Source organism: Chinchilla lanigera, unplaced genomic scaffold (genome assembly GCF_000276665.1).
Source record: "Chinchilla lanigera isolate Chin_1 unplaced genomic scaffold, ChiLan1.0 scaffold00106, whole genome shotgun sequence".
NCBI classification, from domain to species: domain Eukaryota; kingdom Metazoa; phylum Chordata; class Mammalia; order Rodentia; family Chinchillidae; genus Chinchilla; species Chinchilla lanigera.
In genome coordinates, this window is record NW_004955507.1 from 2407625 (window position 1) to 2426630 (window position 19006).

Consider the following 19006-nt stretch of genomic DNA (forward strand, 5'->3'; position numbering starts at 1 on the left):
GTGAGTTCGGTTCCCGGTACCGGAGAAAAACCAAAAAAAAAAAAACCAAAAAAAAAAAAAAAAGAATAAATTCTCTCAAGTTTACAATCTAAATGTAGAGACAAAAGGAATAGAAAAGTTACAGAGAATTAGAAATAGAAAAAATATAAATAAAATGCATTCATCTGTCTTGTGTGCTGTCATGGATCAAGTGTGATCAAACTTCAGTAATTTCCTACAATGTGTATATGTAGTAGAAATAAAACAGCAAAATGAACTGCCTCCCTGGATCTTGAATTTTAATGAGTCGAACTAAGTGATAGAGACAAATAAATATATACACAATGTTAGAGAATCATAAATGCTACTGAGAACAGTAAAGAGAGAAGGAAAGCCTCAGTGAGATGCCACTTGGGTAAGACACACAGGTGGAGAAAGAGGAGGCATATGAACATCTCTGGAAGGAATGTTCAGAGGAAAAAGTTAGTGCAAAGATTTGAAATATTTGAAAAGTAGCAAGAGAACCACTGAACCTAGCATAGTGAGAGAAGGGGACAAGAATAAGGGATGAAGTTAGACAAGAGGCAAGAAGAATCTGGTTCTATGATCAAATTCATAGGACTTGGTATTGTCTGACTGGGACTCCAGCTTTAATGAACATGATATGGGAAGCTTTGGAGGATTTCAACAGAGAAGGAATATGATCTGTATACTTGTCACAGGGCTACTCTGACTGCGGGCTGGAAGCAGAAGGGGCAAAAGCAGAGAGTGGAGGCCGGTTGAATGTTCTTGCCGATGCTGATGGCCTAGAACAGGTCACAGCCTGGAAGTGGCAAGAGTGGTTGGATTTGGGATATAATTTGAAGGAAGGTGTATGAATAGGGCAAGTGAGGTTTCTGACCACAGCAACCCAAGTTGTCCAGTATTAAGACAGGGAGGTTTGCAGGAGAACTGAGTTTGAGAGAACTAAGGGCTTCTGGAGTGAGTGCCTGCATGTTCAAAGAAGGCAGCCGCTGCTGTAACAGGAGGGAGGCAAAGGAAGGGTGGCTTCTAGCAGGGGGCAAGGCACTCCCCTGTGTGGAGAGCAAAGGTAGATGGGTCTCCACACGGGCGGGCTGGAGGGTGGGTTCTGCAGTTCGGACAGTTGCAGAATTACCCACGGCTAACATTTTCAGAGCCACAGATATGTGCAATGTTGTTCTGTTTTCAACACCTTAGCTCATTTTGTCCTCACCCTAGCTCTTGGTGGGAGGAACGACTGTACCTCATTTTACAGATAAGGACTTCCCAGACCACCTCATCTAAAATAACAGCTTTCATCACCTCTATTAATTTCTACCATCCATTGCCCACCACCCACTCTGTTTTTGTTTAGCATTTACCTGATGTGATATTGCTTATCTATGTGTTTATTTGTACTTCTGTCTCCATGAGAGTATAAGCTTCATAAAGACAGAGTCTTTGATTAGTCCTAGTATTTCCAGTGACTGGAAAAGCTCCTCACATACAGCCCAGCAGTGATTGAAAAAATGACTTGGGTTGTAGAACAATAAAAGATATAATAAAGCTTTTAAATAATGAGAAAATAAATTTCTATAGCCAAATCATTTTCACTTTTATGTTGTCAAAATTAAAAGAAAAACCATCTAGTAAAAGTTTATTTAAAGTGAGTAAAAATGGTTATTAAAACCTAAAACATTTGTTTAGTAAAAATGTGCATAAAATTTTTATAAGTAAGAATTATTCTGGTAATTTGATTTTTAAATTTTTTTGGTACTAGGAATTGAACTCAGGACCTTGTGCGTGGCAGGCAGGTGCTGTGCCACTGAGCTATGTCCCTGGCCTCTGGTAATTTGTATAGACTTCATCATGATCATTTAGGAATATATTTCAAATTACCCATATAAGGTAATTTTCCTTATTTTCTCCTATATTGAATAGAAAGAAAATTAAAGTTTGGGACAGTTATGTTCTATGAGCCTGACTTTTCTGATTAACACATTTTAAAGGTGTTTTTTACCTTGGGATAATTACCCAGATATTTGCTTTTATCCTCTTTTCATGATAAAAGAGGATAAAAGACATGTTTTTTCATAGACATGTTTTTAATCAATAAAATGTATTTTAGATTCAAATTAAACACCTATCATTTATTGAGGACCTTCTATGTACCAACCCCTATTGTAGGTACTTCTCATATTTTGTTTTACTTACCTTATTTTAAAAAACAGCTGTATTGTTTTTGTTTTAAATAGATGGCCAGCCAGCAAAGTATTAAATCAATATTTAAAAAGAAAAAAAAAAACAGTTTTAAAAATTGTCTGAAGTTTATTTACTTTCCAGAACAACTATGAAATAAATATTCTTGGCCCCATTTTATAGATGGTGAAACAGGCAAGAGAAGATCCTAAAACCATCACTTCTAACAGTGATGTGTTAGAACCCAGGTCTGGCAGACACCAAAACCAGCCTTACCTCTTCTCTACCTTATTGTACTTACGTGGCAGAGGTATGGGTTTTTGATGGATTTGTCTGGAAAAAAAGAACAGACACATTTACAACAGAATCAACACCAGTGGTCAATAAGAAATATCTTCTTGATGAAGGTGTTATATTTTAGTTAAGTCTAACAGTCAATCCTGACAGTAAGTCTCTGCAATTCTACACAGATTAAGTTGCTGAACACTTTTTACAAAGTAATGAAATACTGGATTTTTATTCAGCCTTACAAACTGGTGTCACTATCCAGTATAATAAAGCACAGGTTAATTCCCACAATAACAAAGGGAAGCTTCTTTATGAAGAGAAAGAGTCTTACTTCTGGACAGGAGGAAACACTGGTGCCAGTACACCTTCTTGTCTGTGACTAGACCCTCGGTGGCGTTCAGCAGGTATAGGCCTTTCTGGATTAGGAAAATTCTTATATTAGAATTAGAGTAAAATGTCTGCCCCCATCCCCATCCCAGCCATATCAGTCAAGCAGAACCAAAGTTGTCACAGGTCTTCCCAGAAACCCATCTTCTCTCAAGTGTATGGGCTTGTCAGTCTGCTGATGTGTATGTGCTGGTAGGGTCACAGCTGCGCACTGCACCTCCCTCTCTGCATAACCTCTGGCTGTGTACATAGAGTCCTAACTTATTGGGGCTGGAACGTTAAGTGTGAGCACAAGTGTGTGCTGGGAGAACAAGTCTTGGCTACCCTTTGCACACTCACCTTCTATTTTCTTTTTTCTTTTCTTTCCTTTTTTTTGGTACCAATTTTTTTCTACTTTCTAGGTAGCTTTCCCTTGGATGTTATTATATACTAGTATATCTTCATTAATCATAATATGTGTTTTCAGCAAATTATTACTGCTAAGAGGCAAAATAACAGGATTTGTGAGATCTGCTCTCTTTTTGAAAAATTTGATTATCTTTATATTTTGAAAAATTGCAAGATTCTCCTTATAATACTGCCATTTTCACTGTCATTCCACTGTTTTCCAGAGTGCAAAAGAGAGGGCTGGAAAATGGGCATAAGCCTGAACTATAAGAAATGTACGCTGAAGCCTATAGAGGACTTCACTCCTGAACCCTTAACAAATGCTATCACAAATTATTTTAATGCTTCATTCTTCCTCCTAGCTGGGAGTATGTTAAAATCTTGGTGAATCGCCTGCATGGGATAAAGCCTGAGGGTTACAGAACATAAGTAGTAAGAACTCAGGTTCAAATACTGTGAATAATAAGATAAACCTCAGTTTCTTGTGGCATACATCCTAGGGTCCAAGGGTCTGGAAGCTGTGAAGCTCAGAGGATTGTATTTCATATGTGTGGCAGATTACTTTCAGCTGCCATGTTAGACGTTTTATTAATCTCTTTAAAACTTAGTAACTTTCAGGGTGCAGGTGTAGCTCAGTGTTAGAACACTTGCCTAGCATGTGCAAGGCCTGAGTTTGATCTCCAGTAACATAAAACAACAGTAACAACCAACCTTGGTAACTTCCAAAGGAGAAACAGTGACCAAATTAGGGCTAGCAACCTTTTGTTTTGTTTTTTTTTTTTTTTTTTTTGGTTTTTCTCCGGTACCGGGAACTGAACTCACGACCTTGCGCTTGCCAGGCAGGCGCTTTTGCCGCTGAGCTAAATCCCCAGCCCCAGGGCTAGCAACCTTTGAACTTTGACCACACTTGCTTTGCCTCTGCCCTCCTTAAAGTCTTTCCTAGGCTGCTCCCTTACTTTGGGTTTGAGAGCCATTGCTTTTTTACTTGAAATAAGTACAAGAATGGAAGCAAAGGAGGACATCCCAGCAGCAAGTATGCCATAAGGTCCGCTCTTGTCTGATTTTTGGAAGTGCCCAAAGCTATGATTTTTGCAAGAGGTTGTGCTTATTTCAAACAGAGGCTTAGAGGCCCTGAAGTCACTCTGGCTCTATGCTCCCTGCTCAAAGGGCAGAAGAGACTGCAAGGAATGGAAGGACATGCAAGGTAATGTCCATGTAAACTAAGGTATTCAAGGAAAGGCAGAAGAAACCAAGACAGCAGAAAAGAAATAACCTGGGAGGAAGAGATGGGGAAGTGGAATGGAAATAAAATATTGGGGCAAGTAAAGGAAAGAAGTGAGATGTAGTGCACACTCAGTGCCTCAGAAAAGATCCATCCTCGGAAAAGCCAGCAGCTTCCGCGTCAGCATGACCAGATTACCTTAGGAAGTGGTGAGCACATTCGCGTTTTAACACTGACACCTTCAGGTGAGGAATGAGAGGATGCAGGAGTTGAACATCTACATAATATTTTGAGTGTTGATATTATGTATGGTTTTCACATTTTTCTCTTTTTTCCCTTAGTAAATATTTTTCAAATACAAATGCTTTTTAAATGGGGAAGTTATATAAAAAAAATGTGTTTTCAGTTATGATAAAATAAAGACATAAAAGCTTTCTGAAGATATACTGAAAAGACAGGCATGTGACCTTTGAAAATTTAACAAAAGAACCTGTTTAAATAAACAGATTTTTTTAAAAGGCATTATCTTGCCTAAAGCTGTTAGTTCAAAAATATATGAATGGCTCTAAATTAGCCTTCAGACCTGTCCAGGGCCATCGCCCTGCTTCCTGGCCAGGTACAACTGTCCAAAACGAGCAGGTATTTGGTGGAGGACAGCCTGCTCCAAAGACCCTACCTGCTATGCTCAGTCTCTGAGCTAGCTTTGCTGCTCTACTCTCTGCAAAGTGAAAGATTATTTTGCTTAGAACATTCAACTTCATGTTTATAATTGCCTTATAAATACTTAAAGAAATTCAATTTACATTTATATAGAAATCCTTAATTTAAATTATTTTTAGAGGAAATGTTCATCTTTTAAAATAATAAATTTACCTTCACAAACACTTGATGCATTCTGCTGAGAGGCAACCGGAGTCTATATTTAAAAAAAAAAAAAGAAAAGACAAAGATATTAAATATAGTGGAACATGGAAGTAAAAATCTAAGCAATTTATTAAATAAATATTTTGGCAGAGTTTTCTTTGATGCATAGCTAGTCTTCCAATCACAACAAGGACAATCAAACTCACACAGCTTCCAGCCCAGCCTCTGCATGAAATGGAAACGCCTGGAAACGCCTCACGGAAGGAGCAGTCATCCTGGGGTGCAGCCCCCTCTGCTCTGTTGAATACTGTGTCCCCCAGCAGCTGGCTAGCAATAGCACTTGTGCAGTGGCTATCTGGTGAATATATGACTTTGGTCTCATGACTCCACCTTATGTGTGCTTGCTAAATAATTGTCCATTTCAAATTCCACAATAGGTCCAGGTGGGCTGCCTCGCATAATGAGATGTCCCTGAGTTCTGGCCAGAATCTGAGTTTATTCTGAGCCTCTATGTCTGATCATAGGCTCAGGAGTCATGAGGCAAGGAATGAATGAAGGGTTCTTACAGAGGGGCAGGGAGCCTGGCTGCGCCCATTAACCTGTTACACACACTCAGTGAAGCCACCAGGGTCCCACAAGGACAAGCTCCTCTTAGGTAGCCTTCCTGGCTGGCTGAGGACTCAAGTTCCTTTGGACCGTCTGAGCAAGCAGCTTCAGTTGCTATGACTGCTGGGTTCATAATGGCTGGAAGCATTTTCAACTTTAAGTGGATAAGAAAAAAATAGTACAAGAAACAAGAAGCATTTTTAAATGTGTGATTAACTTACTGTCTTTAGTGGAGTAGCTGTTATTTTCCTGGGAAATAAAAAGAGATTAGCTGTGTTATAACACCATGAAGATGAAGCAGAGCTGACTTATCTTACTCTCAGATTTAAAGAGAATAATGAAAGAGATACAAGTGGATAGACTGTCCTTGAAAGGCAAACAAGGATGGAAGTAGGACTTAGTTACAATCCTTCTAACCTCAGACAGAGTTCACTGACAGATTGGGAGGGGTTAATAGGGGATAAACAAGAGCCCAGTCACCAGGGAGTCTATGGATCCACCAGTTCTACTAATTATTTGTGGCCTTGAGTCCTTTCTTTTGGCTGTGAGGCAAGTCTGACCTTTTGTTTTCCCATTTGTGAAAACAGGACGCAGTGTCAGTGCTCTCAAGGTGTGTATGTATGCGCCTCTTCCCCACAACAACCTAGGCTCCTGCCCAGGGCACAAGCAGAGATGAGATTACAGCCAAGCAGGTGAGGTTGCAGCCAGCACCTTCTTCTGCAGGGCCAACTTCTGCCCTGCGTCTAGATGATTACTCTTTACTAGATGCCCACGTTAGATTTCATTCAAAGGGGGATCCAAGGCCAAATGAGTTTGAAACCCAGTGTGACTTGTGGACTTGAAGGTCCTTGCGTCCACTAACACTACTGTTCCTCTTGTTCCAGCAGAGCCTGGAGTTTAATATTGCGAAGGTTTTATGTTTCTTTTTGGTATTTACTTTCAATTTCTCTCTCTGTCTCTTTCTCTCTCTCTCTCTCTCTCTCTCTCTCTCAGAGAGTTGAAATTTTTAAACTTTTCATTTACTGAATGCCTATAAGATGTTAGGAACTGGATGGTGCTCTTCACAGTTATCTACACCTTTTCAAATGATCCTTTAAATGGATGTTATAATCACATTTTAGAGATGAAGAAACTGAGGCTCAGAGAAACTCACTTACCTCAAATGAAAAAGCTGAGCCTTAAGAGGTGTTCATGGTTTTGGTTAATAAACACATCTGGTTAATAGCCTTCATGGGTTTCCACAAAGGCAGAATTAAGATTCATCTTAGACATATTAAAGTATGCTTTCAAAATAACCTATCGAACAACATAATTTTATGGGGTTCAGTGTTTATAATATTAACATATTATAATCCCTACTCGATAGTTTGCACAGCCCTTTTACACTGAGGAAGAAAGAATAACTCTTCCATATCACTCTGCAAAGGAGATTCAGCAGGATTATTCTGACTGTGTACACTAGCGCATGCTATAAATGATATGTACATTTATTAAAATGGCCAAGGAGTAGAAAGTGAAAATGAAATCTGCTGGGTGGTTTTAAAATTACTCAGGAACCAGTGCTTCTGAAAATTGAGGTGTTTTATGGAACACTTAAGTAAATGAGCCCAATATTTTACTAAAGCTGTAAAGGTGGGAAGACTCCCAGATTCTGATTTCAACAGGGTTCACCTGGAACATTGTTCAGGCTGCCATGGTGGAGGATTTCTAGCAGGAGTCTGCAGGGCAGCAGGTCCCCATCATCCCATCCACTTGGATGTCACCGAGCCGCTGCCCATAGCTGGTACTCACCCCGCCCTTGGCAGTGGGGATGGTGCAACAGGAGAAGAAGGTGACTTGAATTCCCAGACCCCGCTGTTTCGACCTGCACAAACACATACACGGGTCATTACCTGTGTTCTGCACCTGTGGATGATGGTCTCAGTGAGGCTGGCCTTTCGGACAGACTCAGAAACACACACACAGTGTGGTTGTTTTCAGTAAAATATATATAGCGAGTTCCACTGAGGCTGTGGCAGAAAACTTGTGGGCATAGGTGATGATATAGTTTTCAAATGTCAGTGTATAAGATCAGAACTAAGACACGGATCAAAAACTCCACACTAACATTTCTAAAGGCCCTCATCCTCACATCCATGGGGCAAGTCCAGAGCCCCTAGCCTCTGAGGGCTCAGGAAGGATTCCTTTAAGAGGGAGCCAAGAGCTCACAGCTGCATCTGTATACAGTACAAATGTGGCGGCAGATGTGCCTAAGCACTAAAAGCTCAAACCCACCATTCCTGATACACAGTACAGACTCTGCTCACCCCCAGCCCCACTTCAGGGCAGTATGTGCACCTCACATCGCTTCAGGATATTTACTGCCAAGTTCTCGGGGGCCTTTGCCCAGGACACAAATGAACAACTCAGGGCAGGTGGAAGGCTGCTCCCCAGATCTCATCTTCTGAAGTCAGAGAAGGGACCCATAGGGCTTTGTCCCCTACATGCAATCCTCCCCCCATCTAAAGAGAAGAGCCAGACAATCACTATGAAGGAGGCTGTGAGAGAGGCAGGGTAGATCTTCGCGGCAGTGACAGAAGGCGACCTGGAGAGGAGAGGCCAGAGCCAAGCAGGTCCTCAGCATCTGCTGGCTGCTCCCTCTCAGGCAGATGCTCGGCTGCTTGGACTTTAGTGCTCAGTGAGATTAGGAGGCTCTTGATCAGGCTCCTCATTGAGTCAAATCGAACTATTTGATTTTTCTTAAGAAATTACCACATTGATAAGTGCACAATCCCGAATGGACTTATGGGGAATACCCTCAGCACAGGTTGGACCTGTTCCCTCAGTATGTGTTGCTGTGGTTTTCGAGATAGAGCACACATAAGTAAGAGGATTACCGAGAAGCTGGTCTGTGTAAAGCACTCAAAGGCTGAGGTAGGCACTGAGGAAGAGCTTTGAGGGAACAGACACAGCCTCTTCCTTCTCCGCACACAGGGGAGGCCTGTAGCCCTTGTGTCATCTCATTTTAACAGCAAAAAGAAAAAAGCCTCAAAACATTTAAAAATAGAGATGACCAAGTTCATTATCATAGATTCCTATTCATTATCATAGCTCATATCTATGATAGTGAACTTTGGTAGAGAGGTCCCAGCTTCCACTCTGCTCACTTACTCTGCGCGGCTTTTGCCTGGGACTAACTTCCCTAAACTCTCACAGAGAGATGACAGCAGCAGCATGGGGTGTGTGGCACCAATGCTATATGGCCACTTTCCCCTGCACCCTGGGAAGCAGGATCACCTCCGGTGTCATCCTACTTACAGGCCACCTGACCTAGATGTCATTTCTAAAAGCTTTTGGAAAAGAGACTACATTTGGAATTTTTACACTGTATGTGACAATGAACTGAAATGTAATATGAGTCCAGTTGAGTTTAATTAGCTGGTATATCAAACTGAATACTTCAATTGGCTCTGATAAAATACCCTTGGCAACTCAGACATTTCAAGGGACAGTTTCAGGACAGATTAAAAAAAAAAAATCTTGTCTGAAAAATAAGGAAGTAGAAACGTCTAGTCAGTTTCCTCCGGGGGAGTTCTCTCTTCTTAAATGCCAAGGACTCACTCAGTCTGAGTATATTACCTTTGTCACACTACTGCTTAGACCTTTTTTTTTTAAACTAAGTTTCCCTTTCCTTTGTATCTCCAAATAGCTGGCCAACATTTTTCTTTCCTTTCTCTCTCCATAAATATCTTCTGGCAGAGAAGAAGGAAGCCCTCCAGCTCAGGACAAGGGCTGCTGGAAAACATGCAGTCTTGTACCCAGAAGACAAGTTCTCATTGTTCTTTGCCACCAGACTGGCTGGGTGACTTTTATAAGCCACTGTGCCTCAGTTACCCTCTCTGTGAAACAGGGACCCCACTCCTTATCTTATCAAATTCAGAGTTATTGTCATAAAACAGTAGGATAACTGAAAGTTTAGAGAACTAACTAACTCTACAGTAATATTTCTGAGAGTGGATTAAACAGTTTGGAGGGTCGAAAGCATTATACTAGGTGAAACGAGCCTGATGCAAAAGACTACATAGTGTGTGACTGTATCTGTTTAGAAAAGGAACATCTACAGCAGCAGAATGCGGACCAGTGATTGCTTAGAGCTGGGGATGGGGCAAATGGATACTGTATAAGGGATTTTTGAGGTTAGGATAGGCATGGAAATTTTCTAAAGCTGAGCTATGGTGATGGTTACATAATTACTCTATAAATGCAATGGTTTACAAAAAGCATCAAGTTGTACACATAAAATGGATGAGTTTTATTATATATAAATTAAAACTCATAAAAGAGCACAGTAAACATGATTGTTACTGTCTTCGGTTCATTGTCTTGTGATCGATCCCCACAGTATCTTTAGGCGCTAGCAACAAGCTAGGTTGTGTAAAGGTGCCATTCTCTCTCGAAGCCTCATGCGACAACAGGTGAAACACACAGAGTCTCAGAGAGGATACGTGGCAGGGGTGGGGTTTAAACCAAGGCTATCTGAGCCCAGGTAGCACTTTCTTGTTCAGCTAAAACCTCAGAATGCTCTCTGGGGCATGACTGAGAAAGTGGGTCAGTTCATTGCTGCTTCTCTTAGGAAAGGCAAGATGAAGGAAACAGAGAGGGGCTTTTGTGGATACTGAGAGCTGATGGAGAGTGATTCCTCTATCTCATGGCCAGGCCCTCCTGCTGCTGAGGGACAAAGCCAGACACAGGAGTGCAGCTGGGGTGGGACAACTCCTTCACAGTGCACCTGGAGTCCTCCTCACTGCCGGGTCCCTTGCTTTCGGAATTCTTGGATAGGCTACTGCAAGGGAAAAATTAGAAACGCAGTCGATTCTACTGCAATACAGTGGGTAGAGGCCAGGGATGTTGCCGCACATCCTATAATGCACAAGCTGTTTCCCAAGAAAAGAATTATCTGGCCCAAAATGTTAACAGTGCCAAGGCTGAGAAACACTGATTTAGAGTGAAACTTTATATTAAAAGAGGGAAACAGAGTTGTTCCCTGAGATGTGTACAGGATGCATCTGCCACAATGGTTATGAATCAAGGTAAGTTTTTAAAGATGCAAGTACAAGGGATTCTGAATGGTGACCGTAGAGAGGTACCCTTTTATGAATGATTCTTATATATTGACTCATTTAATTCTCACACTACCCCTATGCTTAGGTGTCATTTTCCCCATTTTTCATCGGAAGAAACTAAGAAACAGAAATTACTTCACTTACACAAGGTAAATTGCCTAGCAACAGTCAGAGCTGGGTCTTTGGAGCCTGGGTTAAGTCTATGCCTTTGTGCGTCTTGGTATGCAAGGCACAGAGAGGAGGGTAAAGGCTGCCATCATACCTAACTTCCCAAGCAGCCCTCAGCAAGCACCTTATTAGCTTTCACAGGACCAAAAGTAACATACCAGAGGCAACTGACATGGTGCGGAATTTGACCGGAAGAGCGCCCACAAACCTTGCCAGTTCTGTGGTGCTCAGTCGGGACTATCTGAAGCCTTCAGTTTAAGGAGCAATGGCTGGTTATTCAGTGACACAGGCCAGTAGTCTCATCATGCTTTTTATGAAAATCATCCTTGAAAAATCGTATTGTTTTACACACTCAAAAGCTCACTCTAACCTCAGGTTTGTTCTTCCCAAATCACCTCAGTTCCTTCTCCCTCCCGTTCTTCTTCCCACCTATAAGCAATAATCATATAATCAGCATATAGTCTTCTTGTTTGGGTTTGGTTTCTTCGTCTGAAGTCTCTAGTATTAAAATATAGCCCCACTGGGTTAATAACAAGGCAGTGAGCAATAAGCCCAATGGACTATTGCCCTCATGATGTACTCTGAGATTCTCCACATATAGCCAGAGCTTGTGGTCTTTCTCACCCAAGACTAACCCATCTGCCATCTCAGTACCTGTTTGACCTAGACACCTGGAGAGAGCTGTGAGCAAGACACGTAGCTCTGAGTCTTACAAGAAAGACAGAGTTCTCATGAGGGGTCATAGGACAAAGGATGAGTGTGGGGCCTATAGAAGTGCACATCAGAGGGATCCATCTCAATGTGAGATCAGGTAAGGTCCCCTGAGTGAGTAACATTGAAAGCAAAATTTTCAGGGAGCTCACAATGTACTTAGGAAGACTAGATTGAGACACAGTGTAATCAGGGAATAAGTATGGGCAAAGTGTGGGGAGAGTTTTCTGGAAAAGGGAACTCTTCGAGGGCCACAGAAACCAGACAGATAGAATCTCCAAGCTGGAGTCTGAAAGGCAGCCAAGACTTGGTGTCATAAAAGTGAGAACCCAAAGTCCAAAATTCAGGACCTATGGAATATAGGCTAACTGGAGTACTGGCTGTGTTTTGGGACGAAGTCCCGGGAAAAGCAAGCAGACCTTTTTAAGATGAAAACACCAGAGATTATTTAAATATTTTTCTAAAGGAAGGCTTAGGTCTTCATTTATTTGTTTCAGTAAAAAGGATTCATGTCACAGTAATGACAATGTCATCCTGAGTTAAGAGTCTCAGTGCAGCTGGGACTGAAGCAGCCTTGCCACGTCCTCTTGCACTGGTGTGTGTCCTTTGTTGCCAGAAGCTCAGATGAGCTGGAAAGCAGGGCCCTGAGATCTACTCCCCAGATATAAAGAGGCCACGGGTTCTAAAGGAGAGGACATAGAAGAGAAGAGCTTACAATGAGTAATTTCACAAGAAATTAGTCTAAAAATATTTCTCTTTCATTTCTCTTAAAGGCTCCTGTCAGTAGAAGAGCCTATTCTCCCAATTGCTTGTGTTCAGTTCTGAAAGAGAGGGGAGTATGTATGTGCATGCAGGGGAGGGGAACGGAAAGAGAGAGAGACAGAGAAGGCACTCAGGAAGTGGAAGCGAGGCCGCACACCTCTCTGGGCTGGTAATAGGGTAGGGCTTAGAGGACCCCTTGGCATCTTTAGCCTCAGATTTGAGGACTGCTGGTATCTACTGAGGACAACTGGGAGCTACTGGATGTGCCTGGCTTGGGCAGGGGTGACATGTGATGGACTGAAGTGGGCAGCATCTGGAGGAGTTCAGAAGCTCATTGTTTGTTGCTGAGGAGACAGCAGAGAGGTAGGAGTGTAATGTGGCTGCGGTATGGTGGCAGACGAGAAGATTCGAGGTGACAAAGTAAGCCTGGCCTAGGTTGTGGCAACTGAAACAGAAGAGCAAATTCTAGATAAAACAGCAGGCTTGGAAAGAACACAGAAACTTTGAGACGGTGTCTGGAGGCTGCCACGTGTGGAGGAACTAGCATGCCCTAGGGGAGCGTGGCAATGGAAGTGTGAGCTTGAGGTGTGAGGAAGCCAAGGTGATAAAGGGGAAAACCCGGTCAAAGATGACACCAGGAAGTTATTGGCTCAGGTGCAAGAAGTAAAGCCATAAGAATGAATGAAACCTAAAACTGTGAAAAGGGATTCTCTTCAAAACTATTCATTGCTGTAGGAAAAGAGTCCCTATTACAATTTCAGAATTCTCCCGCTTCAGGTAGGAACTTCTGTTTCCTTTTACAGATGAGAAACTTTGATCCTTGGAAAAGTGAAGAACAAGCCCAAGACTGCAGCTCCAGTAACTGGGGACCCAAGGGTTCCCCAGGTCTGTTTAGCTCAACTCCCAAGCTTTTAACCACCACAATCCAGAAAGGACAGCTGTGGACCAAGCCCTGGGGATGTCCTCAGTCAGGGGAAGAAGACAGGGGAGAAACCAGCATGGTGCCCAGCCAGGAGGGATAACAGAGTCCAAAGGTCAAGGGGCGAGGGTCCCTTCCGCGTAGGTGCTACCAGACAGCAGAGAAGAATGAGAAGAAATCTTCTCTTCCCATTTACTAACAAATTTGGAAATACAAGTGATTATTTCTTTATGTTTAAACTGATTTGGGTATCTTGGAATGGATTAAAAACCAAACCAAAGCACGGATATTCTTTACCTGAAGCTGTTGCTGGAGGAGAAGCCGACTTCAAGGAGCTACTTGGTTTGGTTGATCTATTCACCATGGGAGCTTAAACACAAATATATAGATGAGTAATGATACAGATTTATTCCACTTAGAAAAATTTCCATGCACAGAAAAATGATAGATCAAACAGAATTTGCAAAGAATGGGATATCTTCACAATGCATTCAGGAAAAACTTTTCAGAAAAAATCTTTAGAATGAATATATTAATAAACAAAGGAATAATCAAATTATTTTATAACAGGGATTTTGTTATAGTGATTACTAACTCAGTGATTTGTTAAACTGGAGGCCTCAGAGATAAGAGTCTGACTTTGTTTTTTATCAAGAGAAATGTATTAAAGCTAAGCATAGAAGGGCCAAATTTATAGCCCCCCCTTCCCTGCCATATGCAATACACACACAATTTCTGTAGAATTTTGTGAGGGATAAAAAGGAATGTGTATGTGTTCTTTTGTGGTAATGTGTATGTGTTCTCTTTGTGCATATCTTGGGAATTTAGGTAGGTTGTGAAGCTGCTGATGACATTTAGGGAGAGGGCTGCTATGTGAAGACAGATTAAAAAGTGATGACTACTTCCTTTACCAGATGAGTATATTACCTAAGTATAGTATTATATATATATATTACCTAGTTTCGCCTGAAGATGCATCACTTCCATGAGATTATATTCTCCAAAGGGACTATAACTACAGTAAACATATCCTATTTCAGTGTCTGGTCTGTGGCTATGTGGCACTGACCTTTTTAAGATAATTTGTTTGTAATAACATTTGTTATCCCAAGTAGGATTTATAAATGAAACATTTCTCATAGGCCTGAGATGCCTATGAGATGTAAAGAACCAGAATGCAGAGAATATTCACCCTTTCAAAAATTTTCAAGCCTCTACAGAAATCCTTTAGGGCCTATTTAAGGCCAACAGAGTAACTTGCATTTCTGCATTAGCTTTTATGAGAAATCCACTCTAAGTGAGGCCAGCTGAAGAAAACAACCCAGGTGTTTTAATAATTTGATATGGTAGGATTTCATCACATAACAGGAAGGAGGGAAAGGGAAGGTTATGCAGTCCAGAAATGAGTTGCTCACTGATGCTGTCCGCCCCACCAGACCGAGGCATATGCACAGGGCTCCGAGGAAGCGGCCTGGGCACTGCCACTTCTGAGCCCCCAGTGCTTACTACTGAATACCTGATATGTTCCAGTCAACTACCAGATGTTTTCAGGACTTGAAACTTCACTCTTACCTTTTTCAGATGGAAGTGCACTGCTTTCTGTGGGATGAATATAGTTTTCATCGTTATCATCCACAGGGACCACATAATCAGCCTAAAAGAAATGTAAAAACTAATGAGAACACTGTATATTCATAGCTGAATGAGAAGGAGCGGCATATAATTCACATACCATGAGAGATGTAAAAGTCATAATTTAGTGTGTTCTGGTATATCGTCATCCCTCGGTGTCTTGCGGGTGTTTGTTCCAAGACCTCCCCACTCCACGGTACCAAATTCCATGAATACTCAAATCCCATATTTTCAGTGGATGGCATTTGCATATAACCAATGAACATTCTCATGTATACTTTAATCTCTAGATCACTTAAAATACCTAATATGTTACGTGAATAGTTGTTATATTTTTTAGGGAATAATAACCTGAAAAAAAACTATACAGTGTAGACACAGCTTTGTAGAAAATATTTTCTATCCAGAGTAGGTTGACTCTGTGGATGTTTAAGTCATAGACACGGAGGGCTGACTGTATTCAGAGTTGTGCAGTCGTTACTGCAAAGTAGTGTTAGAACATTTTTATGCCCACCCCGCACCTGTTTATTACTCCCGACCAACCCTTCCTCAATCACTAATCTACGTTCTGTCTCTACAAATTTGCTCTTTGTGGACATTGCATATAAATGGGAGCATAAATATCTAGTATTTTATGACTTCTTTCACTTAGATGACGATCATTCCATGTTGAAAAATGGAAGATTCTTCCATGTTGTGCGTATCACTTCTTCATTCCTTTTTATGGCTAAGTAATATTATATTATAGACCACATTTTGTTTATCCATTCATCAACTGATGGACATTTAGGTTGCTTCTACTTTTTGGCTCTTAGAAATAATACTGCCATAATCATTCATGTACGTGTTTTTGTGTAGACGTTCTTTTTTCTTGGACTATACCAGGAGGTAAAACTATTTGGTTATATGGTAACTGTATGTTCAGCAGTTTGAGTAATGGTCAAATTGTTCTCAAAAGTGATTATACCATTTTCCATTCCCACCAGCACTGCCCGACAGTTCCCATTTCTCTGCGTACTTACTACTGCATACCTATTATTGTCTGTCCTTTTGAGTGTAGGCATCTTAACCGATATGAAGTGGTATTTCATTGTAGCTTTGATTTGTGTTTCCTTGATGATTAATGATGTTGAGCATCATTTCATGTGCATACTGGTCATCTTTGGAGAAATGTCTATTCAAATCATTGCCTGTTTTTAGTTGGGTGATTTCTCTTTTCTATTATAGAATTACAGGAATTCTTTATATGTTTTAGATATAAGTCCTTTAACAAATGTATGATTTGTAAAAATTTTCTCCCATTCTGTGAGCTTCTTTTCAGTGTTTTTTTCATTTGATTGTTTGTTTGCTTGTTTTTTGGTGGGTACCTGGAATCAAACTCAGGACCTTGTGCTTTGCCAGGCAGGCACTTGTACCACTGAGCTATATCCCCAGCCCTTATGGGTTTCTTAATGTATCCTTTGTGATCAAAAATTTTAAATTTTGAAGTCCATTTTATTTATCTTTTTTTGGTTGCTTGTGCTTTTGGTGTCACAGCTAACAAATCACTACCTAACCCAAGACCATAAAGATTTCTGCTTATGTTCTCTTCTGAGAGTTTAACATTTTTAGTTCTTACATTTAGGTCTGTGATTGATTTTTAGATAATTTTGTGTATGGTATGAGATAGGGACCCGATTTCCCTCTTTTGTATGTTAGTGTCCAGTTTTCCTAGCACTACTTGTCTTGGTACGCTATTGAAATGCCTTGGTACCCTATCGAACTGTCTTGGTACCCTATCAATAGTCAATTGACTAAAATTAAAGAATGCGTGATTTTATATTAATAGAATAAAGATGAGGTGACCAGATCTCAAAAGTAGGTTTCACGGTCTCCCATGGCAGGCAGATTAAAAGGGTGTTGGGAGAAACAACAAGCAAACATTATCTCATTTAACCCTTCTAACGACCCAGTAAGGCAGTATCACCATCAGATCTATTTTAAGATGAGGAAACTGAGACACAGAGAAAATAAGTAGCCTGCTCATGCACTCATGCTTAAAAGGAAGAAGATCACGATTTCAATCCAGACAGCTCAAGAACTCAGCATCCGCTTCCCCACCCACTACATTCCAGTCCCTTGCCCCCTTTCCCTCCTCTGTCTTATCTCCACCCTCTCTTCATTTCACTGTTATTTCCCACCTCTTTCTTCACCTTCAACAGGAGCTGCTTTAGCTGCAATGTCTAGAATCTGATTTATTTAAAATGATGATATTTCTGAGACTATTTTATTCTAAAAGAGCAATGATAAAAAAAAAGACTTGATCCAATCCCAACAAATTATGTTTGTGGCTCCGCTCCCTCCATTATGGCTCTAAAGAGAGGGAATACATAATGTTTGTTTCCAGCATTGAAAAATTCTTTAAAATTGTTACCTGACAAAATAAGTAATCAATCCAGAACTATCATGATTTGTACCTGTCTTGGTTACTTTTCTCTTGTTACTGGGACAAAATACCTGACGCCCAAAATTAAGGAAGGAAAGGTTTATTTTGCTTACAGTTTGTGGAGGTTTCAGTCCGTACTTGGCAAGTTACAAGGCAGAGTGGCACATGGCAGAGGGCTACAACTCTTGGCGACAGAACACAGCAAAGCAACAACGCAAACGCCAGGAATGGCGGCAAGCAGCCTCTTTCTCTCCCTTACATATGCAAACCATCCACCCCAGGGCGGGTGTAGCTCTCACACCCATAATCAATCAAACTCTAAAAGCCTGCCCCATGACCACATGAGGCTTTGGGGGGACACACAGGCACAAACCATAACAGTACCTTAACAAGGCCATGTTTGCCTTGCTGCAATGTTTTCATATAAACTCCATTATACCATGAATAATAAATCATAGAAATTTGACAGTAGTGACTGCAATAGTTGATCTTTTAAAGTCAGGTAGTGTTTCACCACCCCAACCTGCATATATTAAAAACTCTTCAATTCTTATAATAGGGTAGTTAAAAAGTATAAGTAAATAATTACTTTTGAAATTATTTGGATCAACTCCAATGTTTAGATATCTCAGCATTAAAATACACCTATTTGCATGTTTCCTCCTCTCAGACAGGAGTGTACAAATTCATCTAATTTTCATTGTCCCACTACCCTATAATCCATTTATTCATTGAGTCATTTTGGTTAGCTTTAGGTGCACACATAGTTTTTTCATTATTATCATTCACATGTGCATTTAATCATTTCATTACATTATTTTACTAATTTCTTCCAGTAATACCTGCCCTCTAAGTTAGGTGTACAGTATTTATCCTGATTTTATGGTTAATAGGGACTTGAGAGATGAGTAATCTGTCCAAAGATCACATAAAGACCACACGTGTGAGCCCCACAAGGACAGATCTGTCTGCCTTGTAATGACGGAAAGGACCTGTTCTGAGCACCACGGAAGCCCTGGGACTCACTCAGTGCTTGGCACATGCGTGTTGAATGAAGAGCTGTTCTCTCCTCATGGCATGTTGGAGAGACGGTTGATACAGGGTAGCTCTTTAGCACCTGAGCTCCAAAATCTTACTACCTGAGTTTAAATGCCAGCTGTACCATTTCCTTCTGTGACCTTGGACAATTTTTTTTTTACCCTGGTGTCCTCATCGGCAAAATGGAGATAATAATAAGTATAGACCTCACAGGGTTGTTATGAGGATTTAATAAGATCATATGTACAAAATGCTCAACACTCCAGCTAAGACATGGCATTTAGCCACTTGCAGTGCCAGCAGAAATGCTGCTTCCT

General features: G+C 41.0%; 1 protein-coding gene across 3 annotated transcripts in view; it reads right to left on the reverse strand.

Annotated features, from left to right (window-relative positions):
• Blnk (B-cell linker) overlaps nt 1-19006 on the reverse strand; it is a 67768-nt gene that overhangs the window by 8931 nt on the left and 39831 nt on the right. For all 3 annotated transcript variants that reach the window (XM_013506235.1, XM_005407570.2, XM_013506236.1), the window contains 7 exons: nt 15167-15248; nt 13892-13963; nt 7724-7796; nt 6154-6181; nt 5336-5378; nt 2798-2882; nt 2480-2511 (listed from right to left, as the gene is read on the reverse strand). In XM_013506235.1, coding sequence (XP_013361689.1) covers nt 2480-2511; nt 2798-2882; nt 5336-5378; nt 6154-6181; nt 7724-7796; nt 13892-13963; nt 15167-15248 — 415 coding nt within the window. The remainder of the gene's footprint in view (nt 1-2479; nt 2512-2797; nt 2883-5335; nt 5379-6153; nt 6182-7723; nt 7797-13891; nt 13964-15166; nt 15249-19006) is intronic.